Source organism: Oncorhynchus mykiss, chromosome 6 (assembly GCF_013265735.2).
Source record: "Oncorhynchus mykiss isolate Arlee chromosome 6, USDA_OmykA_1.1, whole genome shotgun sequence".
In the NCBI taxonomy this organism is placed as follows: Eukaryota; Metazoa; Chordata; class Actinopteri; order Salmoniformes; family Salmonidae; genus Oncorhynchus; species Oncorhynchus mykiss.
The window spans coordinates 40,041,190-40,062,419 of NC_048570.1; the positions used below are offsets into that span (position 1 = coordinate 40,041,190).

The 21,230-nt window shown below is 45.0% G+C and overlaps 1 protein-coding gene across 2 annotated transcripts in view; it reads right to left on the minus strand.

Moving 5' to 3' along the window:
- Window positions 1-14,821: 14,821 nt before the first annotated feature.
- Window positions 14,822-21,230, minus strand: part of LOC110525940 (G protein-coupled receptor kinase 5) — a 76,382-nt gene continuing 69,973 nt past the window's right edge. Inside the window, exons 7-16 of one of the 2 annotated variants that reach the window (XR_005052102.1) lie at window positions 20,733-20,796; window positions 20,502-20,642; window positions 19,704-19,894; window positions 19,423-19,460; window positions 19,217-19,306; window positions 18,852-19,060; window positions 17,454-17,591; window positions 17,016-17,217; window positions 16,785-16,916; window positions 14,822-16,661 (exon numbers count right to left, since the gene is read on the minus strand). Coding sequence is in view for 1 of the 2 variants with exons in the window: in XM_036980099.1 (XP_036835994.1) it covers window positions 16,578-16,661; window positions 16,785-16,916; window positions 17,080-17,217; window positions 17,454-17,591; window positions 18,852-19,060; window positions 19,217-19,306; window positions 19,423-19,460; window positions 19,704-19,894; window positions 20,502-20,642; window positions 20,733-20,796 (1,225 nt within the window). In the remaining variant the exon portion in view is untranslated. The remainder of the gene's footprint in view (window positions 16,662-16,784; window positions 16,917-17,015; window positions 17,218-17,453; window positions 17,592-18,851; window positions 19,061-19,216; window positions 19,307-19,422; window positions 19,461-19,703; window positions 19,895-20,501; window positions 20,643-20,732; window positions 20,797-21,230) is intronic. The other variant, XM_036980099.1, reaches the window with a different exon arrangement.

Sequence of the window (21,230 nt, forward strand, 5' to 3'; positions counted from 1 at the left end):
GGTTGTATAAAAAACGTTGTATATATACAGTACCAGTCAAGTTTGGACACACCTACTCATTCAAGGGGTATTCTTTATTTTGACTATTTTCCACATTGTAGAATAATAGTGAAGACTAATAATGAATAATAATGAAGTACACATGTGGAATCATGTATTAACCAAAAAGTAACCCTTTGCCTTCGATGACAGCTTTGCACACTCTTGGCATTTTCTCATGCATTTCAATTAACAGGTGTGCATTGTTAAAAGTGAATTTGTGGAATTTCTTTCCTTCTTAATGCGTTTGAGCCAATTGTGTTGTGACAAGGTAGGGGTGGTATACAGAAGATACCCCTATTTGGTAAAATACCAAGTCCATATAATGGCAAGAACAGCTCAAATAAGCAAAGAGAAATGAGTCCATCATTACTTTAAGACGTCAGTCAATCCAGAAAACTTCAAGAACTTTGAACATTTCTTCAAGTACAGTCGCAAAAACCATCAAGCGCTACGATGAAACTGGCTCTCATGAGGACCGCAACAGGAAAGGAAGACCCAGTGTTACCTCTGCTGCAGAGGATAAGTTCATTAGAGTTACCAGCCTCAGAAATTGCAGCTCAAATAAATGCTTCACTGAGTTCAAGTAACGCAAACATCTCAACATCAACTGTTCAGAGGAGACTGTGTGAATCAGGCCTTCATGGTCGAATTGCTGCAAAGAAACCACTACCAAAGGACATCAATAAAAATAAGAGACTTGCCTGGGCCAAGAAACATGAGAAATGTACATTACACCAGAGGAAATCTGTCCTTTTGTCACAATCATCGTATTGAGTAGACCAAAGTGGCGTGGTGTGAATGCATGATATTAATGAAAGACGAAAAAAAACAGGAAGTATACAAACTAACAAGACGACCATGACTGCTATCAAACCACTGTGCCAACGTGCAACATAACATAGACAATAATCCACCAACCACAATACAAAACAGGCTACCTAAATATGGTTCCCAATCAGAGACAACGACAAACACCTGCCACTGATTGAGAAACATATCAGGCCAAAACACATAGAAATAGACAAACTAGACCTACAACATAGAATGCCCACTCATATCACACCCTGACCAAACAAAACATAGAAACAAACAACGCAAATCATGGTCAGAGTGTGACACCTTTGGTCTGATGTGGCCAAATTTGAGATTTTTGGTTCCAACCGCCGTGTCTTTGTGAGACGCAGGGTAGGTGAACTGATGATATCCGCATGTGTGGTTCCCACCAGGAAGCATGGAGGAGAAGGTGTGAGGATGTGGGGGGGTGCTTTGCTGGTGACATTGTCAGTGAATTATTTAGAATTCAAGGCACACGTAAACAGCATGGCTACCACAGCATTCTACAGTGATACGCCATCCCATGTGGTTTGGGCTTAGTGGGACTATCATTTGTTTTTCAACAGGACAATGACCCAACACACCACCAGGCTTTGTAAGGGCTATTTGACCAAGAAGGAGAGTGATGGAGTGCTGCATCAGATGACCTGACCTCCACAATCACCCGACCTCAACCCAATTGAGATGATTTGGGATAAATTGGACCGCAGATGGAAGGAAACACAGCCAACAAGTGCTCAGCATATGTGGGAACTCCTTCAAGACTAGTGGAAAAGCATTCCAGGTGAAGCTGGTTGAGAGAATGCCAAGAGTGTGCAAAGCTGTCAAAGGGTGGCCACTTTGAAGAATCTAAAATCTAAAATAGATTATGAATTTGTTTAACACTTTTTTTTGTTTACTACATGATTCCATATACATGTTATTTCATAGGTTTGATGTCATCACTATTATTCTACAATGCAGAAAATAGTACAAATAAAGTAAAACCCTTGAATGAGTAGGTGTGTCCAAACTTTTGACTGGTACTGTACATTCATCAAAACGAAATGATACTGTCAAAATTGCAAATACATTAATCAAAAGAACACGACTGTCTGCAAACATATTAACACAAACATACTTATCTATTGAGTCTAACCTGCCAAAAACACTTTTAAAAAATCCCAGTAGATCAATATATTTTATTTGCAGTCACTGAATCACTATCAAATTGTGCAGAATGTTTAGCTATTACTCTATTGCTCTATGCATATTTTACTTTAAAAAATGTCATACACATCAAATCCAATATTGTTCCTTTTTTTTAAAGAAAACGGAAAATAAGCACATTGTGTGCAAAATTAATTCACTGGTATCATCACAATCCAATTCCGTGTATTCAATACACAGGCTGGTCTGCTCACAGGTTCGTAGTTTTCCATCGGCAAGTAGAAACACAATCCCCAATAGAAATAAGCAAAGATGAACAGAGTGGAGGAACACAACTGATATGAATTTATAGGTCTCAATCCACACCAAAGCAGAGCTCTGTAATTGAAGGTCAAAATGTTGGAGATGATGACTTAAAAGTAACTCAAGTTAAGTAGAAGTAAATTAATTTCATTCTCTGCATCTCTTGCAAGTCCGCAATGTTGTAAGAAATCATAAAAATGTCATGGTCTCGTTAACTTAGATCTGTACCTATATTGTACCTTACTACTGATAAAAAACATTTACAATGTGCAGTATAATTTACTGATTGCCAGAAACAGTGAACACCTTTGCAACCTTTCCTCTTCGCGTGTTGATATTCTGTGAACTTTACAATAAATGTTGTATTCATTGATGACAATTGTATTTCAAGTTTTGCAAAAGTGGGTCTAAGATATGCATTCCAGGTACAAAAGCAAGACAATTCTGCAGATTGTATTTAAGTATTTGATCATTGTTGTTAGGAACATTTAACCACAGTTCCAAAAATAAAATACACAATTGAGAAAAACTGTAATAAAATACATGTTTTCCCATCTCAAGAGGTTAAATAAATAGAAATACTATAGTAAGGGCCTATTAACTACCAAATAAAGTAACACGGTTGACCGTAACAGGGTTGACTACTTCATCTTGAATCATCCATAAACCTTGGAATGGGAGCTTGTTGTGTGCAACAGGGAGGGGCAATTGAATGTTAAATCATTTCTATGGGTAGCAGGGTTGACTTACTTGACCTGCTCAGTTTTCCACCACAAAACACCCAAAAATTGCCAAAAATAGTAGAACCAGTTCACCTGCATTTACAATTTGATTTGACTATTAGATGTTCAACATTTATTTTGAAGGGGAAAAAAGGAATAGTTTCACCAGCGAGAGTTCAGTTCAGCGAGAGTTCAGTAATAAAAATGAGGGACAGGGTTTTTTCCCGCCTCAAAATGATTCACTAATTACATGAAATAAATAATCATCTACAGAAATGACTTTGTCAAAGCAACAAAATAACTAAGACTTTATCATGATAAATGGTGGGGTTGAGTGGGTTAAAATCTTCCTAAATGTCACAGAGAATGCACAGAGGGACATGTCAAAATTCGGAATTATGGCACCTAAGCACATGTCCCACGGGCAAACTCATGTAAAGTGTAAAACTGACCTGAAAATGTGCCCTATAGCCTACCGAATATGCTGCACTGTAGCGTATCTCACAATGCAAATGTACAAATAATTCCAGTATCATGGTACAAAACGGACCAGCCAAATGTCCATGTCTGTGGGGTTGTGTAACCCTCTGGAAGGCGTCCATCCTTTTACCGTAGCTGTGACTGTGGGTTGCTAAACCACTGACTGTCGCTTGTGGTAACAAACTATTACTCAAGGAGTCTTACATGCTTTTTTAGCCTTGCTTTCTGAGTCCAACCAAAACCCAAATTATCTTGTGAAAATATTGCTCCAATGACTTGCGTGTCAACCTAGGCAGAGAAAGTCAACATTGTTCAAGACCATTGCAACAGCATTCATATCACTAGAGCATAAGAGAACAAGCCATCTGAACTGAAAAGTCAATAAAAAGTGTCATGGAAAAAAAGAGAACAGGTCATAAATCATGAGTGACCTTTAACCTGAAACCCCTTGTCCCTCTGGCTACATTGATTTATATCTTGGCCCTTAAGGCCTTATCATGGCTGAGTTCTGAAAAAAAAAATGGAACACAGAACTCAAGGTTACTTTTGTAACCCGGTTCTGTGATAACATGAGTGAGATGTATCACATAATGGAAAATTGTCTTAGTGCATTTCATTACAGGAAGTAACCAATCACACAGCATCTGTCAGAGACAGACAGGTCAAGTGTCGAAAAAGGTGCCACTCGCCTGCCCACCGGTCATTCTCAAGCATGTCTCTCTTCCTTGCGCTCTGCTTCATGGAGGGACAAGTGGTGAGATATCTCACTCATATTATCAGAGAACCAGGGTTACGAAAGTAACCTTGAGTTCTCTTGCAAATACTTGTTTTGATGTATCACATATGGGATATGGCCAACTACCATATCGCAGACATGCTCTCCGAAGTCAAGGTAGTCTTCAAACCATACCATCCCTCAGAGGCTCTGACACTGAGGACAGTATGCACCAACAAAGGTGCAGTGACATCGGTGGTAAAAATCTCATAAAATGTATGAGGTCAACATGCCACATCACAAATCTCCTATGAAGAGATGCCTTTGAACAGTGCCCAAGAGGTAGCCAAACCTATGGTGGAACTAGCCCTCAGGCCCTCGAGGGCTTCAACCATTGCTATTATAGGTCAATATAATCCAATTAAAAGCTTAACAAGCGTACTGGACACAAACAGTAGAGATGCACTTCTTCAACTAGAAAATTGTCACTGACCTTAGGCATGAAGGCAGGGTTAGATAATAACATACAGTGGGGCAAAAAAGTATTTAGTCAGCCACCAATTGTGCAAGTTCTCCCACTTAAAAAGATGAGAGAGGCCTGTAATTTTCATCATAGGCACACTTCAACTATGACAGACAAAATGAGAGAAAAAATCCAGAAAATCACATTGTAGGATTTTTAATGAATTTATTTGCAAATTATGGTGAAAATAAGTATTTGGTCAATAACAAAAGTTTATCTCAATACTTTGTTATATACCCTTTGTTGGCAATGACAGAGGTCAAATGTTTTCTGTAAGTCTTCACAAGGTTTTAAAACACTGTTGCTGGTATTTTGGCCCATTCCTCCATGCAGATCTCTATTTTGGTTTCATCTGACCATATGACATTCTCCCAATCTTCTTCTGGATCATCCAAATGCTCTCTAGCAAACTTCAGACGGGCCTGGACATGTACTGGCTTAAGAAGGGGGACACGTCTGGCACTGCAGGATTTGAGTCTCTGGCGGCGTAGTGTGTTACTGATGGTAGGCTTTGTTACTTTGGTCCCAGCTCTCTGCATGTCATTCACTAGGTCCCCCCGTGTGGTTCTGGGATTTTTGCTCACCGTTCTTGTGATCATTTTGACCCCACGGGGTGAGATCTTGTGTGGAGCCCCAGATCAAGGGAGATTATCAGTGGTCTTGTATGTCTTCCATTTCCTAATAATTGCTCCCACAGTTGATTTCTTCAAACCAAGCTGCTTTCCTATTGCAGATTCAGTCTTCCCAGCCTGGTACAGGTCTACAATTTTGTTTCTGGTGTCCTTTGACAGCTCTTTGGTCTTGGCCATAGTGGAGTTTGGAGTGTGACTGTTTGAGGTTGTGGACAGGTGTCTTTTATACTGATAACAAGTTCAAATAGGTGCCATTAATACAGGTAACGAGTGGAGGACAGAGGAGCCTCTTAAAGAAGAAGTTACAGGTCTGTGAGAGCCAGACATCTTTCTTGTTTGTAGGTGACCAAATACTTATTTTTCACCATCATTTGCAAATAAATTCATAAAAAACCCTACAATGTGATTTTCTGGATTTTGTTTTCTTATTTTGTCTGTCATAGTTGAAGTGTACCTATGATGAAAATTACAAGCCTCTCTCATCTTTTTAATTGGGAGAACTTGCACAATTGGTGGCTGACTAAATACTTTTTGCCACACTGTATCTTGAGAACCCCGGGGCTAACTGTAGGCACGAATGGTGAACTGACAGTGCGTGCAGCTGACTCACTCGCTTTGCAGCGTAAGGGCAATTAGTAAAGTGGTTTGAAAAAAGGAGAGATATTTAATCTCCACACTTTTCAGTGGCTCAAACAAGGCTGCTGTGAAAAAGCCTCAAGCATAATAGACAGGTCCCAAGATGACCCAAAGGCTTTGAGACTGGACGTAAGCGAAGGGCACCCTTCGTAAAGTGATATGACAAAGGGTGCTACCCTACTGTGTAGATGTCAAGGCCTATAATTATAGGCCAAAATAATGGCTAAATAAACCTTTGCAGTAGAGAAAAAACTCCCCTGTGTCAAAAGGCCCTGGATGGAGCCTCAAACATGTCACTTGCACATTGAGCGTGTAGAAGGGTCTCTGGGCACTCTGGATAGTCTCAATGACTTTGAGTGGTAAGCCTGTTGCATTCAGAGTCATCCTCTCACTGGTCAGACCTAGAGGGCCGTGGTTACTGGGTGAGAGTGGGAAGTATCTTAGCTCGCTTGGGTCATACAGATCCATGTGTAGTTACAAGGACTTGTTGTAAAGCCAGAGAGGGATCTCTCCTACTCAGAGTTTCCCTGGCCATAGAGGCAGGAGCGTTACCCACCCCAAAAATCTGAGGGGGCACAAAGTATGTGAGGATGGCTGGAGGGTGGTCCGGAGGGGGTTGGGCCCCCACGTCCGGAAGTTGGAGAATTTCAAATTTTTCAAATACATGAAACAGCTTTTTACCGCAATCTAGAATCATAATCATTATGCTTAATTGCATTGTTCTGCCTATCTCTGGGTAAAAGATTGAAAGGAATTGTTATTACTATCTATTCTAAAGTCTACCAACCTTGTCAGTAAGCATGCCAGCTAAGATAGTTAGACATGCTAGCTACTCTAACTTGATGGATATCCTGAAATGGCTTCTTCGTGCCCTTGTGCCCTCTATGTGCACGATGCCTCTGCATAGAGGGGCTATTAAGATGAGGGAGAGGCTCCTTCACTCTGACTAAAGTAGAGAGTAGAAAAGGCACAGAGGACAAAACATCACCCTTGCCAAGGATGTGGCAGTGTTTCCACCCCTAGAGGTTTGTTTTCACTACTTGGGAATGGAGTCTCCAAACCCTACTGGGTTGACGCTTCTAACAGGTGGAATGCTCTAGAGCAGGGGTGTCAAACTCAAATACCCAGTGGGCCAAAATGTAAAACCTGAACAAAGTCACGGGCCAACATTGAACAAATGAACCTTTTAATATGGACCCAAACAAGTTTTGCTTTAACATTGAATATGGAACAAGCATCGCTTATTACCATACAATATATAATTTAATAGTGGAGACATGCAAAATCGAATTTCAAATGAAAAAACACATCAATGGCATTCATTTATTAAATAAATAAAATGTAAATAAAAATTGTATGCCTCTTTTCTATCTGCAGCCTTCTGATTTAAATACCAAAATAAACTTTTTCCACTGGCTAATAATTTTACAAATAAAATGATAATAAATCAATCAACCATTCAAGCCCATGCCTTGTAGCAAGAAAAAGTGCATGAAGAAAACGTTAATTATTGCACACTGGTCTAATCTGATGTGCCCAAGCCAGATACCTGGCATCTCTTCTTGGATGCTAGTTCATCAATGTCTGGGCTCAAGCTCTGAGCTGAAGAAATCCTCAGTATCGAGCGAAGATGTTCATCAGTCAGACGTCTCCTGTGAGTTGTTTTGGTCATCTTCATCGAGGAGAAAAGTTGCTCGCATAGATAAGTGCTGCCGAACATGGAGAGCATCTGAGCAGCTTGGGTGCGGAGCTGAGGCATTGTGTCAGGGATGAACCGTGGAAACTGTGCGGCGCCCACAGCATCATACTTTGACTTCAGCGTGTCGTTGCACTGGAGTTCAATCAGCTCCATTTGGATGTTGGTTGGTGCATTTTCCACATCAACTGCGAAGGGATTACTAAGCAGTTCAAACTTGCATTTCTGGGCATCAAAGTCGGCAAATCGGCGGCTAAACTCAGCGGCGAGAACACTGAGTTTTTCAGCAAACTGTGCGCATGGGAACACGGCGGTAGAGATCTGCGCTTTTATGGATTGGCAGCAGGGAAAATGGCAAGGGTTTCCTTGCAGCATCTGATTCTCCCACAGGCACAGTTTAGTTTTGAAGGCCCTCACTGCAGCGTACATGTCTGTGATGATGCGCCCCCGCCCCTGAAGCTGCAGGTTCAGCGCATCGAGATGGCTCGAGATGTCACAGAGAAAGGCCAGCTCACACAGGAACTTTTGCTCCCGGAGCTCTGCTGTATCCTTCCCTTTGGTTTCCAGGAATTTACATTTTTCCTCACGCAGCTCGAAACATCTGTTCAGTACTTTTCCTCTGCTTAGCCATCTCACCTCTGTGTGATACGGCACGTCTGCGTATTCCGAACCACACTCCTCCAGAAAAGATTTAAACTGGCGGTGATTTAGACCTTTGGCTCTTATAAAGTTAACTACCTGTGTTACTGTGGTCATAACATGTTCCATCTTTAGGGCTTTGGCACACAGTGCTTCCTGATGTATGATGCAGTGGTAAACAGTTAGCTCACCTGCACAGTTCTCTTCCCGCATCTTCTCCCGAACCATGCCCACCAGTCCACTCTTTTTACCGCACATCGCTGGCGCACCATCTGTCGTTAATCCAACGAGTTTATCCCACGGCAGCTTTATTTCAGTTACACATTTGGAAACCTCCTCAAAGATTTCCTTTCCTGTGGTTGTGCCATGCATTGATTTGAATCCTAATAACTCCTCCGTAACACACAGATTTGAGTCCACTCCACGGATGAAGACTGACAGCTGAGCAGTATCAGATGCGTCGCAGCTCTCATCCACAGCGAGGGAGAACGCAACAAAATCTTTTCCCTTTTCCATCAGCTGGTCATACAGATTGGTGGCAAGATCACATGTGCGATCAGCTACTGTGTTCCTGCTCAGGCTCACGTTTGAAAATGCTTGTTTTTTCTCTGGGCATACGAGGTCACAAACCTTCATCATGCACTTTTTCATGAACTCTCCCTCATTAAAGGGCCAGGCTGATTTTGCGATCTCTGCTGCCACTATATAACTAGCCTTTACAGCAGCCTCGCTTTGTGATGTGGCTTTTTTAAACATATTCTGTTGTGAAACCAAACTTCTTTTCATCTCCTCTACTTTCTGGCTCCTTTGAGTCATGTCCAGGTCCTTGTATTTGTCATGGTGTTTCGTTTCATAGTGTCGTCTAATGTTGTACTCCTTACTTACAGCCACGTTGACTCCACAAACAAGACAAACAGGTTTGTCTTTTACATATGTAAACAGATATTCTGCCTCCCACTTGTCCAGAAAGCTCCTGTTTTCTGCCTTTCTTTTCGCCATTTTTGGGAAGGGTTAGCTCGCTGACAGTTGTAGCGTCTATGTTGCTATGACTACTGTCACAGAGGAGAGAGCGTTTCTGGGTCCTGTCCTGATTGGCGCGTGAAAATAGCAGAGCATTATGGGATTCGTAGTATTAGTGGTGAATGCGCTGTATAATACCGGCGGGCCAGCTCTAGTAGTAATTTGGTATTGTCTCGCGGGCCAAATATAATTACCCCGCGGGCCAAATTTGGCCCACGGGCCAGAGTTTGACACCCATGTGTTAGGGTAACCCAGGCCCTGCAGTGCCTAGCTCCACTCCTATTCCCGAGGCGCTCTCATTTGTTGACTTCTGTAACCGTAAAAGCCTTGGTTTCATGCATGTTAACATTAGAAGCCTCCTCCCTAAGTTTGTTTGATTTATTCACTTCCCTAGCACACTCTGCCAACCCGGAAGTCCTAGCCGTGTCTGAATCCTGGCTCAGGAAGACAACCAAAAACCCTGAAATGTCCATCCCTAACTATAACATTTTCCGACAAGATAGAACTGCCAAAGGGGGCGGAGTTGCAATCTACTGCAGAGATAGTTCTGTCTTACTATCCAAGTCTGTACCCAAACAATTCGAGCTTCTAATTAAAAAAATCCACCTTTCCAGAAACAAGTCTCTCACAGTTGCCGCTTGCTATAGACCACCTTCTGCCCCCACCTCTGCCCTGGATGCCATATGTGACACCATATGCCCTCCAAATATACCTCTGCTGTTTTCAACCAAGATCTCAGCGATCACTGCCTCATTGCCAGCATCCGTAATGGGTCCGTGGTCAAACGACCACCCCTCATCACTGTCAAACGCTCCCTAAATCACTTCAGCGAGCAGGCCCTCTAATCGACCTGGCCCGAGTATCCTGGAAGGATATCGACCTCATCCCTTTAGTAAAGGATGCCTGGTCATTCTTTAAAAGTGCCTTCCTCACCATCTTAAATAAGCATGCCCCTTTCAAAAAATGTAGAACCAGGAACAGATATAGCCCTTGGTTCTCTCCAGACCTGACTGCCCTTGCACTAGCCCCCGTGATATGAAACTTTTCAGGGATGTTCGGGAACCAATATACACAGGCAGTTAGGAAAGCTAAGGCTAGCATTTTCAAGCAGTATTCACGCATTAAAAAACAAAGAATGAAAGAAAAGGATTGCAAGTTAGAATTTTGTAAAGTTAGTTTGGGGGATGTGGAACAATTATTGTTAACGATCAACCCTTAACAAACCTCCTGGCATTGACAACTTAGATGGAAAGCTACTGAGGATGGTAGCTGACTATAGCCACTCCTATCTGTCATATCTTTAATCTGAGCATAGAGGAAAGTACTTGTCCTCAGAGTGGTAAAGCTGCCTTTACTGGTTTACTGGTTCTAACAGCAGATCTATAAGCTTGCTGCCAGCTCTTAGCAAACTGTTGGAACGAATTGTGTTTGACCAAATACAATGCTATTTCTCTGTAAACAAACAGACTTTCAGCATGCTTATAGAGAAGGGCACTCAACATGTACTGGACTGACACAACTGACTGATGATTGGTTGAAAGAAATTGATATTAAGAAGATTTTGGGCACTGTACTGTTAGATTTCAGTGTATCCTTTGATATTATTATTATTATTATATATTTTTTTTACCTTTATTTAACCAGGCAAATCAGTTAAGAACAAATTCTTATTTTCAATGACGGCCTAGGAACAGTGGGTTAACTGCCTTGTTCAGGGGCAGAACGACAGATTTGTACCTTGTCAGCTCGAGGGTTTGAACTTGCAAACTTTCGGTTCCAACGCTCTAATCACTAGGCTACCCTGCCGCCCCATATAGACCATAACCTGTTGTCAACCTCTGACATCTCGTGGATTCAGAGCTATCTATCTAATATAACTGAAATGGTTGTCTTTAATGGAAGCTTCTCTAATGTCAAACATGTAAAGTGTGGTGTATCACAGGGTAGCTCTCTTGGCCCTCTACTCTATTCTGTTTTTACCAATGACCTGACACTGGCATTAAACAAAGCATGTGTGTCCATTTATGCTGATGATTCAACCATATATATATCAGCAAGCACAGCTAATGAAGTCACTGAAGCCTTTAACAAAGAGTTGCAGTCTGTTTTGGAATGGGTGGCCAGTAATAGACTGGTCCAGAACATCTCTAAAACTAAGAGCATTGTATTTGGTACAAATCATTCCCTAAGTTCTAGACCTCAGCTGAATCTGGTCATGAATGGTGTGGCTGTTGAACAAGTTGAGGGGACTAAATTACTTGCCATTACCTTAGATTGTAAACTGTCATGGTCAAAACATATAGATTTAATGGTTGTAAAGATGGGGAGAGGTCTGACCGTAATAAAAAGATGCTCTGCTTTTTTGACACCACACTCCACAAAGCAAGTCCTGCAGGCTTGTCCTGATTACTGTCCAGTCGTGTGGTCAAGTGCTGCAAGGGAATATCTAGTTAAGCTGCAGCTGGCACAAAACAGAGTGCCACGTCTTGCTCTTCATTGTAATCAGATGGCTGATATAAATACTATGCCAGTCTTTCTTGGCTAAGAGTTGAGAAGAGTCTGACTGCATCACTTATTTTTATAAGAAACAATGTGTTGGAAAATCCCAAATTGTTTGCATAGTCAACTTACACACAGCTCTGACACACACACTTACCCCACCAGACATGCCACCAGACATGCCACCAGCAGCGACAGTGGGCCCGAACAACTCCTTGTAAGACACTCCTTGTGCGTTTTCAGCCCTCTCCTGTACTCTCCGTTCACCCATGACTGCGTGGCCATGCACGCCTCCAACTCAATCATCAAGTTTGCAGACAACACTACAGTGGTAGGCTTGATTACCAACAACGACGAGACGGCCTACAGGGAGGAGGTGAGGGCCCTCTGAGTGTGGTGTCAGGAAAATAACCTCACACTCAACGTCAACAAAACAAAGGAGATGATTGTGGACTTCAGGAAACAGCAGAGGGAGCACCCCCTATCCACATCGATGGGACAGCAGTGGAGAGGTGGAAAGTTGTAAGTTCCTCGAAGTACACACCACTGGACAAACTGAAATGGCCACCCACACAGACAGCGTGGTGAAGAAGGCGCAACAGCGCAACAGCGCCTCTTCAACCTCAGGAGGCTGAAGAAATTTGGCTTGTCACCTAAAACACTCACAAACTTCTACAGATGCACAATCGACGGCATCCTGTCTGGCCGTATCACCGCCTGGTATGGCAACTGCTCCGCCCACTATCGTAAGGCTCTCCAGAGGGTTGTGAGGTCTGCACAACGCATCCCGGGGGCAAGCTACCTGCCCTCCAGGACACCTACACCACCCGAGCCACTGCCTGTTCACCCCGCTATCATCCAGAAGACGAGGTCAGTACAGGTGCATCAAAGCTGGGACCGGGAGACTGAAAAACAGCTTCGATCTCAAGGCCATCAGACCGTTAAACAGCCATCACTAACATTGAGTGGCTGCTGCCAACATACTGACTCAAATCTCTAGCCACTTTAATAATTAAAAATTGGATGTAATATATGTATCACTAGTCACTTGAAACAATGTCACTTTACATAAAGTACTCATCTCGTATGTATATACTGTACTCTATACCATCTACTGCATCTTGCCTATGCCGTTCGGTCATCACTCATCCATATATTTATATGTACATATTCTTATTCATTCCTTTACACTTGTGTGGAAAAGGTAGTTGTTGTGAAATTGTTAGATTACTTGTTAGATATTACTGCATGGTCGAAACTAGAAGCACAAGCATTTCACTACACTCGCATTAACATCTGCTAACCATGTATATGTGACCAATACATTTTGATTTGATTTGGGGAAATCCACCCCCCCCTCCCTTCCCCTCTCAGGGCTTGAGAGGGAGGGATACTGTTGTCCCCACCTTCGATCGCATCCGTGAGGTCGAGGGATTAATCCCGTCGTCAATTCGTCAAGACAGTGAGGGAAAGGACTTGAGACTATCCATAATCTTGCCCCAGCTGGGCTCGGTTGTGGGGAACTGGACCTCAGCCTTGGCTGGTGGCTCAGAGGTGAGAGGGGGGTCAGAGATGGTGGTACGTTTGAGCCTCCTTAAGCTCGGCCCGAATCCTTCCCCGCAATCCAGGAGCTGCAAATGCAAGAACGTGGGGTTTCGAGTGCATGGCCTGGCTCGTCCTGGGATGGCCATTGTAAAAAACAGGGCCTGCTAGTGTAGTAGCGGCTGTCATAAAAAACAACATGTGCGCTCAGAGGCTTACAATGGGCGGAGGCTAGCTCATAGCTACCAAGAGAGAGCACGGCACAGATCAATGAGACAGATATTACACCGGATGTAAAATGTGAAGCGTCCGGTTGGCATTTCCACTCACTACCAAATATGGTGGTGAGAGGAAGCCCAGTGGACAGCAGTGGGAGAAGATTTTGGCCTACATTCTGCAAATTTTCTCATCGATGAAGCACTTGATCTCAATACAGTTTTCTGCTTCCAAATCTAACATCTGTTATGAACAGAGTCTAGTAAGTTTAGTAAACTTTAGGCTTTGCCAAAGTTTTAAAAATTGCATTGTTTAGGAGTGGAAGGGTGAATTTAGTTATGTCACACACACACTTCACAGAGTAGGCGTTCACTAACTGAAGATTTGCAAATACATGCTAGGCACTGCCTATCTTCTTGCTTGTTCTGCCCACTATGATGAATTTGCTCCCATTGGAAACAACAGGCTGTGGTCTATCTTGGGTTAGTTAGACTTCGGGCTGTTATCCTCCCACAACCTTAAAGTCATCAACCTAAACTTTGCCTGTTTATTTAATACAAATGAGTGAATGTAGGTTAAACTAAACAACAGGAGAGCGCTAGCAATGCTACAGTATGTGCAGGTAGAACTGCTAACTAGCATGGTTAGGTTAGTTAGGGTTAGTTAGACTTCGGGCTGTTATCCTCCCACAACCTTAAAAAACTGTCAGCCTAAACTTTGCCGGTTTATTTAATACAAATGAGTGAATGTAGGTTAAACTAAACAAGAGGAGATAGCTAGCAATGCTACAGTATGTGCAGGTAGAACTGCTAACTATCATGGCTAGCTTGCTTTCCAACACGCTAACCAAGTTATCTTAAGTCTTGCAGTGTGGGCTAACTAGGTCTCGATTGTGATGCTAGCTACCACTAGAGACTGGTATAATTTTAGACAAATTCAACTCATAGCAAAATCGTTCCTTTCAATCAACCGTTCAAATGTATTTATACTGAATTTGGCCTGCTTTTGGATTACTCTTATCTGGGACTATGAAACCGGCCCATAAAGTGAAAATGGTATCAATAATCTTGTGGAAATGTTATTATGAAACAAATTACTCTTGTATCGATCCATCCGTATGAGAATGCCCCGACTCTTGTATTTGCTACACAGACAGACATGAGACACAGATGGTACAGATATGCTAAGGCAGCACAGGGTTTATTTATTCGGAGCTGCAGAGCACAGTGGGTTTGGCTTTACATTCTGTACACTCAGCACTGTAATGTACAACAATAGCAGGAAGAGATCCATCCTCGTTCTCTCCTTTTCATCCTCCTTATCCTCTCTCTCTCTCTCCACACTCCCCAGCCTCCACCACCAGCCAAATACAGTGTGTGTGTGTGTCATAAAGAAACAAATCGATCATGAGAGAAACAAAGTGCAAACATTTGTGTGCGAGTCGTCTAGAAGATCAGGCTAAAGAGGAGGCACTTCTGATTTTCAATTTGTGAAATGATTTACGAATAAAATAATAACTGGCCAAGACTACATGTGTAAGTACAATTGTTTTCTGTAAATATTCAGTCTTCCTTAAAATAAGACATCAAATTCCAAAACCAAAGCTTTTCTTCCCTTTGGTTTGAGTGTGTTGGAAGGCTTCCCATTGTGAGGTGACATGTGGTCCCTTTACCAATTACTCTACCAGAGCCCCGGAACCTCAATAGTCTAACACGGCTTCCCTCTCCTTTATCCGCACTGGATTGGTTAAAGCTCCTTTCCTGTAGAAAAAGGTCATATATCTTCCAGGATTCCTCACCTTTCCTTTAGGATCAGTGCAGCTGAAGAAAAGGAGGAGAGAAAACCTCCCTATTGAGACTATCGAGATGCACCCATGGTCGTGATGGCAACACAAACACAAAACAGCACTGGCTCAATGGATATTACAACATTTACATCACAGTAATATTACTTTAATGTCTGAGGTAAAACAATAACATCTTTACTGTAAAAACATCTTAATTGGTGAATAAATGGTGGCTTACTGGTTTGGCAAATCTACTTTTTCTCAAGGTCAACAGGGCGCGGTGGTGCACTCTTTGGGAAAAGTGCAGAAAACAAGACAAGTATTGTGGTTACAATTCTAATAACACAGTTGTGTGTGTGCGTGGGGGGGGGGGGGGGGGGGGGGAAGCCTGTTGTATGCAAACACATGTTTGATTGTGACTTAGGTGTAGCATAGCTGCTGCCTCAAGTTGAATATGGGATTGAATAAAGACCAGGCAAATCCCCCTTCCTCCTCCAAAACGGGTATGGCAACAATAACACAAATACATAACTGAACTATATCTTTGGCCTGAGGGTATACAAGGCAATATGCACATTGTGTCTTGAGGTTGGTGATGTTGTTGGTTGCATGTACGTTTATAAGTGATTAGGGGAGAGGGAGGTGAAAAGGAGAAAGAGACAAAAAGAGAGAGGGGGAGGGGGGAAGAGAGGAATAAATGAACAGAGAGTGCATTTGAGTGTGAATGTGAATTTATGCAAATAATTTGATTTCTTTCAAAATAAAAAATAAACAGCAACAAAGACCCCATCTTGTATTTCCTGTGGTCTTTCTCAGACAGTGGATCCCCTGAATTAGCTAGTTTTTTCTTATTCATCAACACAGTCAGTGGCTCTTCTCTACTCCAGCGATCCTGAAGGTAAGTGAAGTGTCTGAGCATTGTTTTCAAAACGTATTTGCGTTATTTAAACGTCCCTCCAATAATTCCCCATGGGTCTCAGGTCCGGGTCATGGTCAGCATTTCCCCTAGACTGACCATGGGCTTGGGTTGGGTGCCTCCGGAAGACTGACAGCTGGTCAGGCCAGGTGTAAACCAATCAGCAGTGAGAAGATCCTTCCGGCTCCTCCTCTGTCTGTGTGTGGCGCCACACAGAGCCATGGCCACTAGGGGGCAGAGTTTGACATGGAGTCCACTGAGTTCACACTGCAGGAAGACACGCGACTGTTGGCGATGGACACCTCGGGGTGCTGGAGGGTGGAGAGAGAGAGAAAGGGAGATTGTGTTATCTCAGTATCAGTGTGTGGATGTAACTGTGCAGTGTAAACTCTGTGTGAGACTGAGTATGTTGGTGTGTGTGTGTGTGTCCTCACATGTCTCCTGAAGATCCTGTCCAGCAGGCTGCGTCGGGGAGGCTCGGGGGGTGTGTTCCAGTCCAGATCTGGGGTTCTGGTCGCCTGGGGCCCGAACACATTCAGATCACTGAAACACTCTGTGTCTATCATCTATACACACAGAGACAGAGAAACAGAGAGATGGTGTAAGGACAGTATTTGACTGCCACTGACTGACAAGACCACCAATTATTCAGTCTTTCAGGTTACCTTGCAGACTACCTCTCAGAAGAGGCCAGAGGAGAGGGAAAGACGTCCCATTTAGTTCACCCACCTCGTGCTGCCATGGGATGGACACGCAGCCTGTAGAGAATTTGAAGTAGAAGTCGTTGTCGGTTTGGTCCAGATTTACTCCCTTGACTGTAGAGAACTGCTCAATGTCCAACACATCCTTACAGTACACCGCCCGGGGCTGAGAGAGAGAAGAAACGCACAGCGGGAAAGAGGGAGAAGAGGAAGAAGTATGAGAGTCTTCATTTGGAGTAGAGGTCATGATCCCTGGTCTAAATAACATATTCACCCATTCATGAATGTAACGGATTGAAACAATTGGAACAGTTGGTTGGTTCCAATATTAAAACACTTCCTGGTGTTGTTTCTAGAGCTGAAGCAGGACAAGAGTTGCCATCCTCCTCCTCCTCTACTTACATCAGGTACAAAGGAGGGCTCCTGGATGCCTGCCTCTAGTCTCTTAAAGTTGATGTTCCTGAAGAAGCAGTGAGCCTTCACCCCTGTTGACCCCTCCGTTGTACAGCCCAGCCTCTGCTTAGGATCTTTGGTCAACAGCTGGAGAGAGACGGGGGTGGCAGGAGAGAGCGAGAGACGGACGGGGCGGGAGAGAGAGAGAGCGAGAGCGAGTGAGAGAGAGAGAGCGAGACCGGGTGAGAGAGAGAGCGAGACCGGGGAGAGAGAGAGAGAGCGAGACCAGAGAGAGCGAGACAGGGCGGGAGAGAGCGAGCGAGACAGGGTGGGAGAGAGAGAGCGAAACGGGGGGGCAGGAGAGAGCGAGACAGGGGCGGGAGAGAGCGAGACGGTGGCGGGAGAGAGCGAGACGGGGGCGGGAGAGAGCGAGACGGGGGGCGGGAGAGAGCGAGACGGGGGGCGGGAGAGAGTGAGACGGGGGGGCGGGAGAGAGCGAAACGGGGGGGGCGGGAGAGAGCGAGACGGGGACGGGAGAGAGCGAAACGGGGGGGGGGGGGGGGGGGGGGGGGGGGGGGGGGGGGGGGGAGAGCGAGACGGGGGGCGGGAGAGAGCGAGGCGGGGGGCGGGAGGGAGCGAGACGGGGGCGGGAGAGCGCGAGACGGGGGCGGGAGAGAGCGAGACGGGGGCGGGAGAGAGCGAGACGGGGGCGGGAGAGAGCCAGACGGGGGCGGGAGAGAGCGAGACGGGGGCGGGAGAGCGCGAGACGGGGGCGGGAGAGCGCGAGACGGGGGCGGGAGAGAGCGAGACGGGGGGGGGGAGAGAGCGAGACGGGGGGCGGGAGAGAGCGAAACGGGGGGCGGGAGAGAGCGTAACAGGGGCCGGGAGAGAGCGAGACGGGGGCGGGAGAGCGCGAGAGACGGGAGCGGGAGAGAGCGAGACGGGGGCGGGAGAGAGCGAGACGGGGGCGGGAGAGAGCGTGACAGGGGCCGGGAGAGAGCGAGACGGGGGCGGGAGAGAGCGAAACAGGGGCCGGGAGAGAGCGAAACAGGGGGCGGGAGCGAGCGTTACAGGGGCCGGGAGAGAGCGAGACGGGGGCGGGAGAGAGCGAGACGGGGGCGGGAGAGAGCGAGACGGGGGCGGGAGAGCGCGAGACGGGGGCGGGAGAGCGCGAGACGGGGGCGGGAGAGCGCGAGACGGGGGCGGGAGAGAGCGAGACGGGGGCGGGAGAGAGCGAGATGAGGAGAGAGAGAGAAAAGGAGAAAAGCGGGGGAGAGATGATAGAATGTACAGTCAGTCATTTTCAAATATGAGCTCAGCTACTCAGGGTGACTACCAAATACAGCGTGCAGTTCCTGATGACACTAACTAAGCCTACGTCTTGTCAATCAATCAATGGGCTCTCACCACTCTACAGATGGCCTGGGTGTCCTCTGTAAACTTGTCGCTGTACTCCTCCTCTCCCTCCTGCACCCTCTTCTCCACTTCTTCCCTCTTCACTCGTTCTTTGCGTGCGCGGAAGGGTGAGCGTCCGGCGGTCATCTCGTAGATGAGACATCCCAGCCCCCACCAGTCTGGACTCATCCCATAGCGCTCGTTGTTGATCACCTCCGGAGCTAAACACACAACAGTACAACAGGTTTAACGATAATATCTTAGTATGGTAAATAATGTGTCAGGTTTTTGTTTGATGATTATTGTATTCCGATGCATTAGAAATGAGAAATTAATTTTAATGTGTGGTAATAACATATGAAGGTAAGGTGGCTTACCCATGTAACCCACTGTTCCCACTCTGCCTCGTATGGGGTCCCCTTCAGGCACTTTGATGGCCAGGCCCAGATCTGAGATCCGGATGTGTCCTATGGCACAGGGGCAGAGAGGTCAAGGGTCAAAGATCAGTCCTATTTAACAGAGAGCCTCGGAGTTCAAATGTCCTAATCCCAGTAGTTAGGCTACAGTAGTAAGGGCAACTCACCATTGTCATCTAATAGAATATTCTCTGGTTTTAAATCCCTGAAGAAAAATAAAAATGTTAATTTGGGGCATTGGACATTGGGACTAAAACCAATACATCATGTGATGACATCATGTGATCTCGGGAGACATTTGTATAGTGAATGACAATCAGAAGAATCCACTGCTAATTTTGCTAAAGGTAGGAATAGGTAGTTGCCCCCATCTGATCCTAGATCTGTTGCAATGTGAACCTAGATCTGTGTTAAGGGAAACTGAGGTGCTATGATAACAAGCTGCCACCTGTAGACGATCGATTCCTGGTGTAGGTGGTCCAGGCCGCAGCAGATCTGGGCAGCATAGAACTGGACCCGGTCCTTCTCAAAGCCTGGAGTCCCCATGCTGTAGATGTGGAACTTCAGATCCCCTCCATTCATTAAGGTCAGCACCAGACACAGAGCATCTTTGGTCTCATAGGCATATGCTAAACTCACCTATAGAGATTGATGAGAGATAGATTGATATGAGAGAGAGAGAGAGAGCGATTGGCGATCGAGAGATTGACATTCGAGAGATTGATTATCGAGAGAGCGAGAGAGAGACTGACGAGAGAGAGAGAGAGCAAGCGACTGAGGAGAGAGAGAGAGAGAGTGAGAGAGAGAGAGAGAGACTGACGAGAGAGAGAGAGACTGACGAGAGAGAGAGAGAGAGACGAGAGAGAGAGAGAGAGAGAGAGAGAGAGAGAGAGAGAGAGAGAGAGACTGACGAGAGAGAGAGACTGATGAGAGAGAGAGAGACAAGAGAGAGAGAGAGAGACTGACGAGAGAGAGAGAGAGAGAGAGAGAGAGAGAGAGAGAGAGAAAGAAAGAAAGAAAGAGAGACTGATAAGAGAGAGAGACTGATGAGAGAGAGAAAGACTGCCGAGAGTGAGAGACTGACGAGTGAGAAGGAGAGAGAGAGACTGACGAGAGAGAGACTGACAAAAGAGAGAGACTGACGAGAGAGAGAGAGAGAGAGAGAGAGAGAGAGAGAGAGAATAAAGTGAAAGCTTGTGGACATGTATTGCGTGGTCATGTATCCAAATAATAGGAAGGGACTCACAACAAATCTGCTGTTGACCTTCTCTAGTATTTGTTTCTCATTAAGGGCCATGGACTCTCCTTTCCTCTTCTTAATTCTCTTCTTCTCCAGCTTCTTGCAGGCATACATCTTCCCTGTGGCTCGCACCTGGCACGCACACACCTGAGAGAACACAAAGTACTATATCATAGGCCAGTTCATCTCACACACACAATTCTCTAATAATTCTCTAAATGGAAAATTGTGCCTCACCTCTCCGAATCCTCCCTTCCCCAGTACTCGGTACTGTCGAAACGTGTCTTTAGTTATTGGCTGTCTGAAAACACATCTCATAGTAAATAACATAGTACCAGGCACAGAGCTAGAGAGTCTCTGCACATAGGGGGCAGGGTGCTCTCGAGGGGCGCTTCTGACCAAATCAATTCAATTCATAGCTGATACGGCCTATGATAAACGCAAATTAGGCATCATCACTAGGGTCGTTAACAGTTAGTCTGCAAAACATGTTTTTTACCTGTCACGGTTACCGGTCTAGCTATAGGTTAATTAGCATAACTCAATTGGAGCGTGTGTATTTTCATTCGTTTGTCATGCATCTTATTTTATGAGATGCGCACCACATACTAGAGCCCTGTACGGGCATCATTTTAAATTCCTACCAATATGCCCCTACCCTACCCAGGCCCGATCGCTTCTGACAAATTTAAGGCCCGGCCCGGAATAGAGAAGCAACTTCCTCCAGTAGTAAAT